Source organism: Babylonia areolata, chromosome 14 (assembly GCF_041734735.1).
Source record: "Babylonia areolata isolate BAREFJ2019XMU chromosome 14, ASM4173473v1, whole genome shotgun sequence".
Taxonomy (NCBI): domain Eukaryota; kingdom Metazoa; phylum Mollusca; class Gastropoda; order Neogastropoda; family Buccinidae; genus Babylonia; species Babylonia areolata.
This window is the reverse complement of record NC_134889.1, coordinates 28629565-28647822: the sequence shown is the minus strand read 5'-3', so window position 1 is coordinate 28647822 and position 18258 is coordinate 28629565. Positions and strand designations below refer to the sequence as shown.

The 18258-nt window shown below is 42.6% G+C and overlaps 1 protein-coding gene across 1 annotated transcript; it reads left to right on the top strand.

Annotated features, from left to right (window-relative positions):
* The first annotated feature begins 2835 nt into the window (after window positions 1–2835).
* On the top strand, window positions 2836–14313 carry LOC143289576 (uncharacterized). Its single transcript, XM_076598603.1, has 5 exons — window positions 2836–3072; window positions 5761–5886; window positions 9149–9353; window positions 10602–10674; window positions 13245–14313. The coding sequence occupies exons 1-5, from the start codon at window positions 3046–3048 to the stop codon at window positions 13552–13554; spliced, it is 741 nt and encodes a 246-aa protein (XP_076454718.1). The 5' UTR covers window positions 2836–3045; the 3' UTR covers window positions 13555–14313.
* The last annotated feature ends 3945 nt before the right edge of the window (window positions 14314–18258 follow it).

The window sequence follows — 18258 nt, the reverse complement described above, 5'->3', positions numbered from 1 at the left end:
AATGACCATCAGAACACCAGAGGAGGTAACTGCTGTCCCGACTATCTTGGGGCTAAAATTTGATTATAGTGGAGAGTGTCTTGCCCAAGTTACATACCCACTCTCTCGGTCAAGAGGGTTTTAGGACAGTCGGTGTTGGGATGGTTCCCAAAGGTCAACTAGCCCCCAAGGCTGCAGCACTAAGAGCCAGTGCATTTTTTGTCGCCTAGTTTGAGAGTCATAGTCCTTCACAAGACTAAGCCGTTAGCTAGCACAGTTAGATTTAACGACCTATTGGCTAGGCGGCCGCCATTAAGATCACGTGGTTCAGGGTTCTGGGCCTGCTTTGGTGAAGGTTTCATTGTTCACAGCGGGACCAGGAGGCGGCGGGGGGTGGGGGTGGGGTTTTGGTTGCAGGAGGGGGGCGGGGGAGGAATTCGAGGGTGTGGGGGGGTGGGGGAGGACGGTGGGCGTTCCGGATGTCTGTCCGTGTGGGAGGTCCATACTGCTTAATCTAAAAGACCTGTCAAAGGGTTAGCCCCCTCCTTTCCCCTGTCCCCCACCTCCTTCCCTGTTATTCTTCCCCCCTTTTAACAACATCTTTGTAAATTCTTATTGTATATGTCCCTCTCTCTCTATCTCCCTCACTCTGTTATATATATATATATATATATATATATTAAGAGAGAGAGAGAGAGAGATCTGGCAGCTGCTGGCACCACCGTGCCACAGCGAAGGTGTTGGAGTGTTGTAGTGACAGATGTCCATTCAAAAGAAGAAATGATAAAAACTCCCAACACGCAGTCCATTAATTCATTTACAACTGAAAAAGATTTCTGCAAAAATTTCGTCCCACGCCCCGCATGCAGATTCGCCATGGAAAATGAAAAACGAGAAACACTGAAACGGTCCCCGGCCCAGACATTGTATTATCATGATTCCAAACAGGGTACCACCTCCTATGCAAGGCAGAAAGACAGACTCGTGATTGCTTTCCGAGACTTTTCAGCAATATCGACAGAACAACATTGGAAGAATAGAAACGGTCTCTGTCAGAATCAAGCGTTTTATCACACGGTCCCATGACATCCGCGACATGTGAGGTGTTCATGAAATATGCTGATTTAACTATGAAGTCGATCATACATGGTATCATTGCCATCCAAATTCATAGAGCGATGAACGCCATGACCTACAACAGTGAGCTGAATCGTACAGAAAGCTACCAAAACGCAAAAATGATAAAAAATGCAGAAGAAGCAGTTTTGCACATGCTGCACGGAGTAAGTGACCGATGACCCAGACCCCGGACTTCTGTTAAAAGGCCGTGGACCCAGACACACGCACGCAGAACGAATTCAAAGTCGAAGCACGTGACCCTCCACGAGTGACGTAAACCGTGGCGATTTCGAAACAGAGTTGAATATCGGGGCAAAGTCCTGTTTTAACATTCTAGAATTAATTATTGCGCCTATTTTACCGGCAATTTTGTCCATGAATGAAACGATATTGCCACAGATCGATTTTCAGTGGATTTCGACTCTTATTTTGTACGTTATTTTACTCAATTTTAACTCACTCAGTACGGCCAGTCCTCTCTTCTCCTCGACACAGACCCCTCGGATGTCCAGTGGGTGTCTGAATGACCCAACCTTTAGCTTCTGTCGTCAGAATTGTGGTATTCTTTGTCAACATTCACCTCTTCAGTATAAGAGCCCTCCGCTTGCAATATTTTGATGATGGTAACTGGGGTGAAACGCTGTTAACGTCGCCTCTTTCGCCGTTCGTATGGAGAGAGTTAAAGTGGGTTCAATAACTATATAAAATTTTACAAACGTGCCACCATCTTGCTTTCTCCGTTTCTCGTCCCACAATCAATGGAAATGTAACCAATAGGTGCAATAATTCAGGATGCTAAAATAGGACATTAACCTAAAACTCGGTAAAACTAAGACCCTCGATCCTTATACTGTGCAAAAACCGCTTCTGCATTGCTTGGCATTTGATAGCTTTCTGTATGATTAAGCTCACAGTTGTAAGTGATGTTCGACCGGGTGGCTCAAAGCACCATGATTCAGTTGAATTTAGTTCTCTTTAGTCTCAACCCATCTTCTACCTTGACCTCTGTATTCTGCCCCATATCTTGTATTTGTATTTATTTTTTTATCACAACAGATTTCTCTATGTGAAATTCGGGCTGCTCTCCCCAGGGAGAGCGCGTCGCTACACTACAGCGCCACCCCTTTTTTTCCATTTTTTTTCCCCTGCGTGCAGTTTTATTTGTTTTTCCTATCGAAGTGGATTTTTTCTACAGAATTTTGCCAGGAACAACTCTTTTGTTGCCGTGGGTTCTTTTACGTGCGCTAAGTGCACGCTAGCACACGGGACCTCGGTTTATCGTCTCATCCGAATGACTAGCGTCCAGACCACCACTCAAGGTCTAGTGGAGGGGGAGAAAATATCGGCGGCTGAGCCGTCATTGGAACCAGCGAGGTCAGATTCTCTCGCTTCCTAGGCGGACGCGTTACCTCTAGGCCATCACTCCACTTTTGACTTCTACCCCATAGCTATATGCCTGTTACAACTTCCCTGGATCACCATTACCTGAGACCACCGCAGAAAAACAAAAAAACCAAAAAAAACACAACAGGGTGGTTCACTAAAACGGTAAAAATAGATGGAGAATTGTTGATCTAATCGGTCGAAGAAAGCTTCATTTTCATGCTTCTGGATTCCTTAAACGGTTCAGTTCAGAATGCCAACTGTACCAAGCAAGAATAATTACACGAAATTAGAACAGTGTGTTGGTACGAGAATAGTCGTATCTGGTCCACAAGGGAAGTAATCATGGTACGAGTTAAGTCGTAGCTGTAGTGGAATGATATAAGTGTTTTGTCTGAACACGTATTACCCTGGAACATCTGCAATCAGAATAATCATCGTCAGTTGTTTGTCTACCGTTGTCGTGCAGCTTACACTTGCCAGGTCGAGTGGGGAAATAGGGTGAAAAACTTCGATGGACACACGTTCAGCGTGGACCTGCCCTGCAAGTATCGTCTGGTCGACATGACGTGTGGAGAATATCGGATCAAGGTAGTCAACAGTGTGTGTATGCCGTGGCTGGTGTGTGTGTGTGTGTGTGTGTGTGTGTGTGTGTGTGTGTGTGTGCCCCACTATGTGTGTGTCAGTGTGTGTGTGTGTGTGTGTGTGTGTGTGTGTGTGTGTGTGTGTGTGTGTGTGTCTGTGTGTGTGTGTGTGTGTGTGTGTGTGTGTGTGTGTGTGTGTGTGTGTGTGCCCCACTGTGTGTGTGTGTGTGTGTGTGTGTGTGTGTGTGTGTGTGTGTGTGCCCCACTATGTGTGTGTGTGTGTGTGTGTGCCCCACTATGTGTGTGTGTGTGTGTGCGCGCGCGCCCCACTGTGTGTGTGTGTGTGTGTGTGTGTGTGTGTGTGTGTGTGTGTGTGTGTGTGTGTGTGCGCGCGCGTACCCAAACCCACCCACTGTAACATCCTTACTGGAACCGGACCCCAGCCCAAACGCTGACCCGTCCTTGGCCTTTTTATCAACTGACTGGAACAGCAAAGCCATCCCCTGTCATTCTTAACATCTCTAGCCCACAACCAAACCGTCCTTCTCTTACCCTAACTTGTGTTCCTATTAAAAGTGGATTTCGTATGCAGAATATTTTTTACAAAGGACAACTCTTTTGTTGCCTTGAATTTTTTTTTCACTGCGCAAAGTGTGTGGTGCACACGGGACATCGGCTTATCGTCTCATCCGAATGACTGGACGATCAGTTTGATTTTCCAGTCAAATTGAGAGAAAGGGGTGAGACCCTTATTCGAACCCAGACCCCCACAGGAACTATATTGGCAGATGGACGTCTTAACCATTACGCCACCTTCCACATCGGAAATTAGCCGTTACCCGTACCGTAACGGTCCCTGTTTAACTCACTCAGTACGGCCAGTCCTCTCTTCTCCTCTACACAGAGCCCTCGGATGTCCAGTGGGTGTCTGAATGACCCAACCTTTAGCTTCCGTCGTCAGAATTGTGGTATTCTTTGTCAACATTCACGTCTTCAGTATAAGAGCCTTCCGCTTGCAATATTTTGATGGTGGTAATTGGGGGTGAAACGCTGTTAACGTCGTCTCTTTCGCCGTTCGTATGGAGAGAGTTAACCCTCTTGGGAACCTATCTGTAACCCATACCCAAACCCATCCTTTGACTGTAGGTCTTTTCCTCCGGTCCTGTGACAAGTAATGTGGTTATTCACATCGTTGCTGATTTATATCTTTTAGTCAGTAATTTATTGTTTATTCTTGTTCATGGCTTCTTCTGTCCATCTGTTCATCAGTTCATGCATCAATTCATCATCCGTCTGTCTGTCTGTCTGTCTGCCAATCCCTTTATTTTTTATTTATTTTTTATGTGTCTGTTTATTGTGTCCATTTCTCGGAGTGTCCTTCTATCGGTGTGTCTGTTTTATATCCAGCCACCATTTCACCATGTCTATGATCTACCCATAATCTGTATCCACCCCTATCTATCTATTCATCTATCTTTTAAGTTATAATTTTCTATCTGTCCATCCATATCTATCCGTATCTATCAATATACACACCCAAATCTCTCTCTCTCTATATCTCTCTCTCTATATATATATGTATGTATACATGATTATATGTATGTATATATAATATATATATATATATATATGTTTGTGTGTGTGTGTGTGTGTGTGTGTGTGTGTGTGTGTGTGTGTGTGTGTGTGTGTGTGTGTGTGTGTGTGTGTGTGTGTGTGTGTGTGTGTCCGTTCATCCATCTATCCATCCACCAATACCTATAGTATATGTATCCGTGAGAAAAAGGGGTGAAACCGAGATTCGAACCCAGACCCCCACGGGTACTATAATTATTGGCAGATGGGCGTCTTAACCAGAGAGAACGCTGGTCAGTAAGGAGAAGCGTGAGCGAAGGAAGCAGGGCTCAACTTCTGGAGACGTTTTCCCTTGCAACACCTGTGGAAAGTGCTGCGCATCCAGAATCGGCCTTTTCTCCCATATGAGGACACACACCGACAGATAAGCCTGCCTGCCTACTCATCCGTCGGACCGACGGGAGACTCCATCATGTACACGTTCACTTTCCCACCCGTCCATTTATCTAAACACTGTACTGTCTGTGTGGTTGTCCCCTCACCCACGTTATGTGTTAAATTGTCCAGTTGGTTGTTTATTGTAGGTCCCCACATGAACCTCTTTTCGAAAAATAATCTAAAGAAGTAGTGCATACATTTTTTTAAAATATTTTTTTTTATTTTTATAGTTTTTCGGGTTTTTTGTTTGTCCTAATCCCGCTTCCCCTGTCCCGCCTCTCACACACACCCTTCCAATGTTATGTTTTTACTTTCTCCAATCACTGACACTCACCCTCTCCATTTTAGATTTTGTACTCTATTTCCACATTCTGTTCTCTCTCTGTGTCTCTCTGTCTGTCTGTCTGTCTCTCTCTCCCTCTCTCTCTCTTCCTTTCTTAGCCCCCTCCCCCTTGCCCCACCCCCCCCCCTCCCCCACATCAACCGCCCCCCTTTTCATTCGAATATACAGAAATGTCGATTTCAAATTAATACTAACAATCATCATTATGATAGGAATGATAATAATCCAAAAAATAATAATAATATCATTTATTTTCAGTCTAATATCATCATCTTAGACGAACAGACTAGAAATAAATAAATAAACGAACGACGTCCCCACACTCAATCGTCTGTTCTTCAGGTGTCTCCGGGTAATGTACTGGACACGGAACAAGAGAACCGACTCTCGCCAGATACCGTCTGGGTCAGCATCACCACCACTAGTGATTACTGGAGAGGTCGGACTGACAGAGGACGTGTGGAAAAGGTGAGCTGCTGCCTGTGATCACCAGGGTGTTTGAAAACGGCCAGTACATAACATAGATAAACAGTTTCAGTTTCAGTTTCAGTAGCTCAAGGAGGCGTCACTGCGTTCGGACAATCAGTATCAGTAATTCTAGGAGGCGTCACTGTGTTCGGACAAATCCATATACGCCACACCACATTTGCCAAGCAGATGCCTGACCAGCAGCGTAACCCAACGCGCTTAGTCGGGCCTTGAAAAAAAAAAGATAAAATAAAATAAAATAAAAATAAAATAATAAAATAATAATAATAATAATAATAATAATAATAATAGATAAACACATAAAAAGAACTACTAATACTAATAATAATATGTATAAGGCGCAAACACTTGATGAAGTCAACTATAGGCGTACAAAAAAAAAAAAAAAAAAACAAAAAACAAACGGACAAATAAATAAATAAACAATCAAATAACCAAAGAACGGCATATTTTTGTAGTTTGTATTTCTTTTTGTCACAACAGATTTCTCTGTGTGAAATTCGGGCTGCTTTCCACAGGGAGAGCGCGTCGCTACACTACAACACCACCCATTTTTTGTTGTTGTTTTTTCCTGCGTGCAGTTTTATTTGTTTTTCCTATCGAACTGGATTTTTTCTACAGAATTTTGCCAGGGACAACACTTTTGTTGCCGTGGGTTCTTTTACGCGCGCTAAGTGCATGCTGCACACAGGACGTCGGTTTATCGTCTCATCCGAATGACTAGCGTCCAGACCACCACTCAAGGTCTAGTGGAGGGGGAGAAAATATCGGCGGCTGGGCCGTGATTCGAACCAGCGCGCTCAGATTCTATCGCTTCCTAGGCGGACGCGTTACCTCTAGGCCATCACTCCACATATCAGTGTATGGTCGTCCGATAACCATTGACTTTTCTCCCTCAGAGACGGGAATACACGCACAGATTCTGAAAATCACACCCTGGTTGGTCTTATTGACACGTGTTTCCAAGCTCAGCAGAGCCGCTCAATATATGTTTACGACGGGCGAGTGGTTAAAGCGTTGGACTTTCAATCTGAGGGTCCGGGGTTCGAATCTCGGTAACGGCGCCTGGTGGGTAAAGGGTGGAGATTTTTCCGATCTCCCAGGTCAACGTATGAACCACCTTTGTGTTTATATGCAAGCAGATCAAATATGCACGTTAAAGATCCTGTAATCCATGTCAGCGTTCGGTGGGTCATGGAAACAAGAACATACCCAGCATGCACAACCCCGAAAACAGTGTGTGGCTACCTACATGGCGCGGGGTAAAAACGGTCATACACGTAAAAGCCCACTCGTGTACATAGCAATGAACGAGGAAGTTGCAGGCCACGAACGAAGAAGAAGTATGCTTACATGGTGTACATCTAGGACTCTGACATTTACTGTTTCTATATGCCCCCAAGGTGGCACATGAAAGAACAAGAGAGGCAAGGCCTTCAAGACACACTTGTGATAAATTAAGTCCCCTAGCATTAATTACAGGGTAATTTCCCTTTTTTACTATCTGCACCAAAACGTTTGCAAAATAAATAAAACTTCCATGCTTAGCAAAAGAAGTTCCTGTTTGAACCAAAAATGATGATAATGACTGCTCTTGTTGTGGGGTTAGAATATCAGATCAAAGTGCCAAGTTTAGAGAATACAAAAAATATAAATATAACAGTAAATGCAGTTTGCATATAATTAGGCTTAAAATTATTTTTTTGGTGCCCATCCCAGAGGTGCAATATTTTTTTTAAACAAGATGACTGGAAAGAACTGAATTTTTCCTATTTTTATGCCTAATTTGGTGTCAACTGACAAAGTATTTGCAGAGAAAATGTCAATGTTAAAGTTTACCACGGACACACAGACACACAGACACACACACACACAGACAACCGAACACCGGGTTAAAACATAGACTCACTTTGTTTACACAAATGAGTCAAAAATCTTGCATTTCCTTTGCCTTACATCAGCAGGTCCGGAGATGAACTGTCTACACTGAGACCCAGCAAAGACAATCGCCAGAACGACAATGTCTGGACTTTTAACTCTGTGTGAAACTGGCCTCAAGCTGCTGACGAAGAGTGAAACATAACTAAGAAAGAAGAAGCACTGAATGTAATGATTCTCTTCATCAAATTCTAAAGAAGGTCGAAAGAAAAATACAAGATTCGTGCCTACTTGCCGATACAAACAGTGAGATACTGCCTTCTATGTATGGCGTACAATTGGAACAACATCACAATCCGCGAAAGAAAGGGAGAAGAAAAAAAGCGACCTGTGATCATTGCAGCAATGTGTTTTTTAGGGGACTTTCTGTCATATTCCAAACACAACAACAACAAACTAATGATATTATTATTATTATTATTATTATTATTATTATTATTGTTGTTGTTGTTGTTGTTGTTAAAACAACGTTCGTGATTTATGAAAATAATTGTGGAACGATGAATGTGCTGGAAGATATATTGCAATGTCTGCACTAGAAGAGAACCTTTTCCAATTAATTGTGAGCATGTCTTACATTATCGTATATTTTACGCGAGTGGTTGACAGTGGGCGTGTCTCTGCCATGCCATATCTGAACTGGGCTCTGCTGCTGATGTCAGTGGGACTTTGTGATGCTGACCAAAAGCATGAAGTGTCTTCCGCTGGTCACTGTTGGTCCGACATCAACAATTAGCATTCGAAAACCACCTTTATGGATTCGTACTTCGAAAGCAGATGTGTATTAGTGTGTTAGTGTTAGCTAGTGTTAGTGTTAGTGTGTGTTAGTGTTAGCATTTCGTGGGAAACTGCTGCCCTTGACCGCTCTCGCTGGAGGATGCTGTGCTCTCGTGGCATTAACACGTTTGAAAACAAGAGAACGCTGGCCATTAAGGAGAAGCCTGAGCGAAGGAAGCAGGGCTCAACTTCTGGAGACGTTTTCCCTTGCAACACCTGTGGGAAGTGCTGCGCATTCAGAATCGGCCTCTTCTCCCATATGAGGACACACACCGACAGATAAGCCTGCCTGCCTACTCATCTGTCGGTCCGACTGGAGACTCCATCATGTATCCATTCACTCTCCCACCCGTCCATTTATCTAAACACTGTACTGTCTGTGTGGTTGTCCCCTCACCCATCGTCTGTTCTTCAGACGGGAGACTCCACCAGTGTTAGTGTGTGTGTGTGTGTGTGTGTGTGTGTGTGTGTAACTGCAATGAAATTAATGGCTGTAGCCTTTTTTTTTCCTTTTTCTTTTCTGCAGAACAGAGATGGAAAAACGAACGTGTGGAATAAGAAAATAGGACTCGGCAGTGTGTATGATGTCATTGGCTATTATGACGATGCGGCTGTGATCGAAAAGACAGGTGTCTTCAAAATCGCATTCGCCATCGAAGGGAAAACCAGAGTGTCTGTCTCGTGCTCAGACACATTTTTCAGTAACAAGCCCTATCCAGTGGCAATGTGTGGTGAGTTTCTGAGACCGGAAACACTTTTGTGTGTGTGTGTGTGTGTGTGTGTGTGTGTGTGTCTTCAATTTGGATTTGAATGGATTATCACGTGTCATGGGAAGGAAGTTGGTTTGGAATCCGTCTTTTCATTTGGTTTAGCAAGGTGTTTTTTTCCCCTTTGTTTTTGTCTTTTAGTTTCTTTTTTGGAATTACCTTTCTGGTAGGCTGTGTTCTTAACAACTTGGACTGCATTGTCCCCATGAACTGGTCAAGGACGCTCTGTGGTTAATATCGTTAGATTTTTCCCCAAGTTGGAAGCTGAAGTCCCGAAAGTTGGGTGAGTACAAGGTGGAGGTTTTAACATTTAAAAAAAAATAAATATATAATACATGTGTTTTTTTAATATTCCATCGTTCATTGTTTTCTGTCAATGTAAACAGACGACCAGAAGCCTAATGTTATAGCTGATGTGTAATAAATTCGGAGCTTTCCAAACAGAAGTGTATAGTCAGTCTCATCAAAGGCTTTTGCAAAGTCTACAAATCGATCCCCAGTGACTCCATTGCTTCTGAGAGATAGATAGATAGATAGATAGACAGACAGACAGACAGAGAAAGACACAGGGAGACGGAATGAGAAAGAGCTATAGATAGATAGCTGGAGAGAGAGAGAGAGAGAGAGAGAGGTGCACATCACTTGGAGTACTTGTTCGTCTGCCAAATGTAGAAATACTTTCTTCCCGGAATACCGCGTACGTGATGATGAAATGGTGATACGATCAAGATGGTGATAATAATGATGTTATGATGACAATATTATAACGATGATGATGATGATGATGATGATGATGCTCTCTCCATACACAAGGTACATCAATTCTGCTTATGCTACCGAATCAGTTAGCTCATTGGTAAATGAAAGGCATACCTACATTGGAACAAACCTATATACTTCTTCAGTTTTTATGATGATGATGATGATGATGCTCTCTCCATACACACAGTAAACAACTTTTAAATCAATGATGCTTATGTTACCGATTCAGTTATCACACTGGTAAATAAAACGTACATTCGAACAAACCCATATAGTTATATACATAATTCCTCACAGTTTGATGATGATGATGATGATGATGATGACGACAACGTATCACCACAGAAAAAAAGATAGCGATGATGATGATGACGATGATGGTGGTAAAGCTGTTGCTGCTGCTGGTGCTACAACTAACGATGTTGTTACTGACGCCGATTATGTGATCAGGTACGTTCATGGGGAACGGAACGGTCGGTGAAATCATCTCTGACGTACTCAGCAACGATGACGTCACACAAAGGTGAGTTGGCGTGCTTTACCTTCCGCCCCCACACCCCCTCCTCCTTCTCCTCCATCCTCTGTTCACACACAAACACACACACACACACACACACACACACACACACACACACACACACTGACATGCACTCACTAAAGAACGAACGAACACGCACACACATAACACACACACACACACACACACACACACACACACACACACACACACACACTGACACGCACTCACACACACAGACACACACACACACACACACACACACACACACACACACATACACACACACATATCATCATCATCATCATTTTTGAATTGTTACGGTTAAATCTTATTTCATGTTAGTTATGCATTTCTTAGTAGTTTTCTTCCTTTTCTGTTTTATTCTGACTTCTCCTCCCCTCTCCCCCCCCCCCCCCCCCCCCCCCGCTACCCCCCCCCCCCCCCATCCTTTTTTTTTTTTTTTTTTTTTTAATCTTTTTTTTTATCGTCTAATATCACTAATAGCGAAAAGACGCTAAACTAAAGAACGAACACACACACACACACACACACACACACACACACACACACACACACACCTCTTCTTCTGCGTTCGTGGGCTGCAACTCCCACGTTCACTCGTATGTCTACGCGTGAACTTTTACGTGTATGACCGTTTTTACCCCGCGCCATGTTGGCAGCCATACTTCGTTTTCGGGGCGTGTGCATGCTGGGTCTCCTCTTGTTTCCATAACCATCCGAACGCCGACATGGATTACAGGATCTTAAACGTGCGTATTTGATCTTCTGCTTGCGTATACATACGAAGGGTGTCAGTTCAGACACATCCAAGTCTGCACATACGTTGACCTGGGAGATTGGGAAAAATTTTTTCCATCTTTTACCCACCAGGCGCCGTTGCCGATATTCGAACCCAAGACCCTCAGATTGAAAGTCCAACCACGAACGCAGAAGAAGAGGAAGAAGAAGAATTCTGAACGGGGGAAGAAGTTGGGTGGTGGGGGTGGGGGGGACAGGTCGTGTGTGTGTGTGTGTGTGTGTGTGTGTGTGTGTGTGTGTGTGTGTGTTCGTTCTTTAGTTTAGCGTCTTTTCGCTATTAATGATATTAACCGATAAAAAGAAACAAAAACAAACAAGAAAAGGAGGGGGGGGGGGGGCAGCTGGGAGGGGGGGGGGGCGGGGAGGGGAGGAGAAGTCAGGATAAAACAGAAAAGGAAAAAAACTACTAAGAAATGCATAACTAACATGAAATAAGATTTAACCGTAACAATTCAAAAATGACCACTCGGCTATTGTGGCCGTAAATTCTCCGTTTTACTTAATGTCTTTGTGAAGTCTTTATCGTATTTTTTGTTTGTTTTGTCGTTGTTCTTGTTGTTGTAAGTGATGTCCCTTGATCATTCACCCGTAAGAGTGTGCTCCCATTGCAGAGCTATCTCAACGGACGAAACTGGAGTGTGGGGTAGTCATGTCAGGGACACTGAATAAGTAATATTTTTTCCCTCCCTTGCACAGAATTCACAACAGCTCCCAAATGGTGTCTTTGAAAGGTGCAGATACCTTTTACCCCCAAGCCTCGATTAAAACACCCTTTGTCTGCCATTCATGTTGAATTTACGGGCATAGTGACGTCACTGATTTTTTTTTTTTTTTTTTTTTAAGCGCAAAGAAGAGAAGAAGAAGAAAAAAGGAAATAATTCTAGAAGGCTGAAAATTCACACATTTGATCCAGAGTAGTATATACCCAGATCATTTTCTCAGTTTTTGTTCTTGATATTGATGTATGACTTAAAAACACCACTGTCTACTGTGATTGTGATCATCGTCATGTTATTGTGATAGCTGTATGTCCATCATCCTAAAAAAAAAAATTAAAAAAAAAAAAAATCAATACTTTGTGGTGGTAATCATCGTCATCTTATAATTTGTATTTGGATTCCTTTTCATCACAGCAGATTTCTCTGTGCGAAATTCTGGCTGCTCCCTCCAGGGAGAGCGCGTCGCTACACTACAGTGCCACCCATATTTTTGTAGTTTTTCCTGCGTGCAGTTTTATTTGTTTTATCCTATCCTAGTGGATAATTCTTCAGAATTTTGCCAGGAACAACCCTTTTGTTGCCGTGAGTTCTTTTGCGTGCGCTAAGTGCATGCTGTACACGGGACCTCGGTTTATTGTCTCATCCGAATGACTAGCGCCCAGACCACCACTCAAGGTCTAGTGGAGGGGGGGAAAATATCGGCGGCTGAGCCGTGATTCGAACCAGCGCGCTCAGATTCTCTCGCTTCCTAGGTGGACGCGTTACCTCTAAGCCATCACTCCACAATAGTTTTATTGTGATAGGTGTATGTCCCTCCTCCTCTTCTTTCTCCGCCTCTTCTTCATCATTTTCATTCTACCTTTCTTCTCCTCCTCATTATCATTGTTATCATTATCATCGATCTTCTTCTTCATCACGATCATCTTTGTTCTCATTATCATAATCGTCCGCGTTGATTGTAGGTGTTCTCATTACAATCATCGATAATGAAATGTGTGTGTGTGTGTGTGTGTGTGTGTGTGTGTTGGCTTCAAGGGAGATCTGTGCAAAGGCCGCGGCGCAATTCCGCGCATGCCCAGAGAATAAGAAAGCGGAAGCAGCCGAAGTGTGCGGAAGGATCTACGGCCATAATGACCTGTCGTCTTGTCTCGTCACGGAAGACAACATGATGGGCGAGTTCGAAAGGTGCTTGCGTGCCGTGTGCAAAAGCAACAACTGTGCGTGCAAGAGGTTCTACAAGAAGGTGCGGTCGTGCGGACTGCCATATGGGCATTTCTCTGATCTCACCTGCTTTGACGAAATCCATTCCAGTCAGGGTGGTGAAGACAATGAAGGTGGAAAGTGATCACGGTGGCCATGTCTTTATTGTCACAGCAATCGTTGTAATCTTTCTTTTTTTCTTTTTTTTCTTTTCTCTCTCTCCCCTCCCAGTGAAATTAGATTTGGACTTTGATTTGGATCTAGATGATGAACGTCGCACTTCACTGTTCCCGGGCATTGTCATTTAAGAAGTATATTTTCTCAGTATCCTTTTCTTTCTCTCTCTCCTGACTAAATAATTAGATAAATACATTGCTGATTATTGGCGTGATTTGTACATGTTTGATTATTTTGATGTGGTTGATAACTTCAGCAGATAAAATCATTAATGAATAGATAATTAAACAAATACATTTTTTTTTAAAGTAAGCAGATAGATAATGAAATAAAACAAAATGCGAAAAAAAACCCCAACTTTTTTTTTCTTCTTAAAGTCTGACTAAGCGCGTTGGGATACGCTGCTGGTCAGGCATGTGCTTGGCAGATGTGGTGTAGCGTGTATGGATTTGTCCAAAAGCAGTGACACCTCCATGAGTATCTGAACTGAACTGAACCGAACCTAACATTATAATCATAACTTCTTTAAACTTTACTTCCCAAAATTTTAGTTAACGCGTTCCTTCTATAGGGTCGTTTACACAATTTTTGTTGTCCAGACTTCTGATGTTTTCTATTCTGGTTTGGGATACAGACAGAACAAAGGTTGAAATTTAGAGGGGGATAGCTAGGCCTACTGGGTAAATTTGTGTGGCTGTCGATCTGTCAGGAGCGACATAAATGTGAGATCAGGAGCAGGGTGGGGGTGGTGGTGGTGGCGGTGGCTCGGGGGAGGGGGAGGAGTGGGGGTGGGGGGGGGGTTTATAAGAAATTCACAAATTATTGCCCCTTATATTCCTGATGAATTTGAAAGTGATAAATTACAACAACGACATCCAGGAAATGTCGATCCTGGTACAATCAATGCTTTGTCGCTTTCTTCTTTAGAATTCATTGTGGCTGGTTTCCATATTCACCACACTATTATGTGAAAAGAAACTGAACAACAGATAGACGAACATTTCAATGTTCAATATAGTCACATCACTTTACTGCTGAACCACCCCCAGTAACCATAAGTTCTCAACTGGTACGTCTATCATAGAAAACCAGTGTGCAGATTCTGGATCATAATAAAAACAACAACAAAGAAACAAGGAAGAAAAAAACAACAACAACAAATATCGAATCATACTTAAAAAATGAATGTTAGCGAATTACGATTTCAACACAATTTCGTAATATTAAGAAAATCAGTTTGTAGTGGATTGTGTTTCGTGTTTTATTCAAGTGTGTGTTGAAAATGACAACGATGTTCGTAATATTTTTTTAAAACTGAAATGAAATATATGATTCATTGTATTCAAATTAAAAGAATTCATACTAATTTATGGCACTTTTGGGGGTTAAAAAATTGTGTGTGTGTGTGTGTGTGTGTGTGTGTGTGTGTGCTGAATTCCTTTCCTTTTACCATTTACAATATTCTGTCTTGGCCCCCCCCCCCCCCAACCCCCACCCCCATCACTCTCTTTTTGAAAAAGAAAAAAAAAGAAAAAAAGTATCCTTTCATAATTCGACCGTTTGCATTTGAATTCAAATCCCTCCTCCCTCCCTTGCACATTTTTCTCTCTGTCTCTGTCTCTCTCTGTCTCTGTTTCTCTTTCTCTCTGTCTGTCTGTCTCTCTATTGCACTAATGATAATATTTCTGTGACAACAAAAGATTAAAAATAATGTTCTGCTTTATTTTATTGACCTTCTGAGTCATCAAATGCGGATGAACGGAGTATAAAATAAAATAATCAAGCAGACTGGCATATTCTTTTGTTCTGTATAAGTGGTCGTGTGTGTGTGTGTGTGTGTGTGTGTGTGTGTGTGTGTGTGTGTGAGCAAAGCACCACAGTGCAGCATCACACAGAACAATTAAACTACATGCAGTCCCGTCCTTTCACACATACTGACACACAGACACAGACAGACACACACACTCACACCCACCCACCTACCCACACATAGACACACATACACGCACTCACACACACACACACACACACACACACATATATATATATATATATATATTTAGACACACACACACACACACATTATAATGCTTGACAAGCATCTCTTCAAACTTGAAGAGGCCTTTCTGCACACTTTTTCATATTTGAAATATGTTCGACGTCTGATACTGTCAGTTAAGAGAATGCCTTAACAATACGGAATCTGTTCTGAAGGCATATTATTTTGCCATCACACACACACACACACACACACACACACACACACCTGCATATTGCATGCATTCAGTTTCATGGGTAACGGGATGCTGTCCTCGAAGCTGCATTCTGACTGAAGAATTCCTTGATTCCCCAGATTAACACAAGACAAGCCAAGCCAAGCCAAGACAAGACAAATTCTGTATTTCGAGGATAATAAATAAGCACTGGTGTGCTTTTTTACATCCAGTCCCCGCCCTGAATAGGGTCTACGCTACACAATACTAAATAAAATGAAAGCATGGTGTTAGTAGATAATACATAACAGAGGAGAAAAAACTTCACACACACACACACACACACACATTTGCATACAGGTACAAGCATGGTGTTTGTAAAATGCATAGGAAAAAATGAACAAAATGAAAGAAACAAACACACACACACACACAGAGGGTCAAGGGGGGAGGAGGGCGGTGGTGGAGAGAGACAGATTGAGTCAGTTGACTTTTGTGTAATGGCATTATAAGGAGCGAAACTGGATCTTGCTTCTGATAAGCAAAGGGCAGTAATTTGCAACCAGACTCATTGATTTTAGTTTTCGTTGTTTCTATCAACTTAAAAATTTTCTGCTTCGCATTCAGTTTGCAATTTTCAGCGACGAGCTCGTTAAAACTGACCCTGTTCAGGTGACTTAAATTGAGATTATAAATTTAGCGTAAATAATCAACACTTCATTTTATACTCATTAGAAAGTAGGCGTTGAGCTCTTACTTTTGCAACTTATCCGACGTAAATCGGTTCAGGAATCATTTAGAAATCTATCACTGAACACCTTGTAAGAAACACATTTGTTGTCAGATTTGGCCAGATTAGTGTCGATCTGCTTCGCAGCACACGCGACTGTCTTTCCAGTCCGCTTAACTTGCATAAATTGGCACAGTGAGTGATGAGTGGTCATTTCATACCTGGTCAGTCATCTGACCAGAGCTGCTCTCTCTCTCTTGCTGTGTTGCGAGCAGTGTGTGTCGTGTGTGTTCCCACAATGGCTGACATCTCGCTATGTATCACTGCACTGTCTTTTCCATTACTTCTCTTTTTATTTTATTTTTATATCTTCTCTTTTATGTCTTCTCTTCTTTGTCTTCTCTTCTCATCATCTTCTCTTTTAGGTCTTCTCTTTTATGTCTTCTTCTGTTCTTCTCCTTTAGTTTATGTCTTCTTTTCTTATGTTCTCATAACTATTGTAAATAAAACAATAGAAAAACCCATTTGTGACTGGCCTCTATATGTTCCTGGCCTGTGCGCGGGATCTTGTCTATCCTTTTATTCAGTTAATCATTAGTTAGTTCTTTTGTACCATCCGTACCTTTCAATAACCACTTGGTACACGGCTACAAAAGTGGCGTCGCCAACAGGATAAAGATCCATTATAAAATAGATCCAATTATTCCCTTTAAGGTTTCAATTCTTTTAACCAAATTCAATCCATCCCTAAACCACAGCCTTTTACCACCAAGTGGACCTTGTTACAACTTGGCGCTGTGAGCATAGGATGTGCAAATTCTTTGAATATCTCTTATAATAAAATAAAACCCTCACAACCAACCAAACTTACTCTATCACATAGTTGGCACTGTGAGCTAGGATCGTACAGGGACAAGAGGTTACATTAACAGTCACATAGGGATAGTCTTACATAGGAGAAGAGAGAGGACAGTGCAGCAGGTAAACAAGTCCACGAAGAAGAAAAGTCGCCCACATCTAGATGGTTTCAACCAACTTCCTGCCCAAACTCCCGACGCTATCCGGTGAGGAAAGCAGCAGTGAGGTCGACAACTTCATCAGTGAGGCCAGACTGATTCTCCAGCTACAGCCCCTGGATGACGTGACAGCCTCTCTCTGGCTGATCTCAGCCCTTGCCAGCAGAGCTCGCCAGCAGATGGTCAGGCTGCCAGCGACAGAAGTGGACACCCCAGCCAAGATCCTTGCAGTTCTTGATGAGAACTGGGGAGAGCAGCGAGATGCCACAGAGCTTGCCACCACCTTCTTTAACAGACAGCAGCAGCCCACGGAGATGATTGCAGAGTACGCATCCCATCCTCAGCACCTATGGACCAAAGTCAACAAGGCTGAAGATGGGGTGATCGTACCCTTGAATAACCACTCGGTTCGGCTGCATTATTATTTATTTACTTTTTGTTTGTTTGTTTTATTTTGTTATTTCATTTTATTTCATTTTATTTCATCTTTATTTATTTATTTAATTTATTTTATTTTATTTACTTTATTTTATTTTATTTCGTTTTATTTTTTTTCTCAAGGCCTGACTAAGCGCCTTGGGTTACGGTGCTGGTCAGGCATCTGCTTGGCAGAGTTGGTGTAGTGCGCGCGCGCGAGCGCGCGTGTGTGTATGTGTGTGTGTGTGTGTGTGACGTGTGTCACGTGTGTGTGGTGTGTGTGTGTGTGTGAGTGA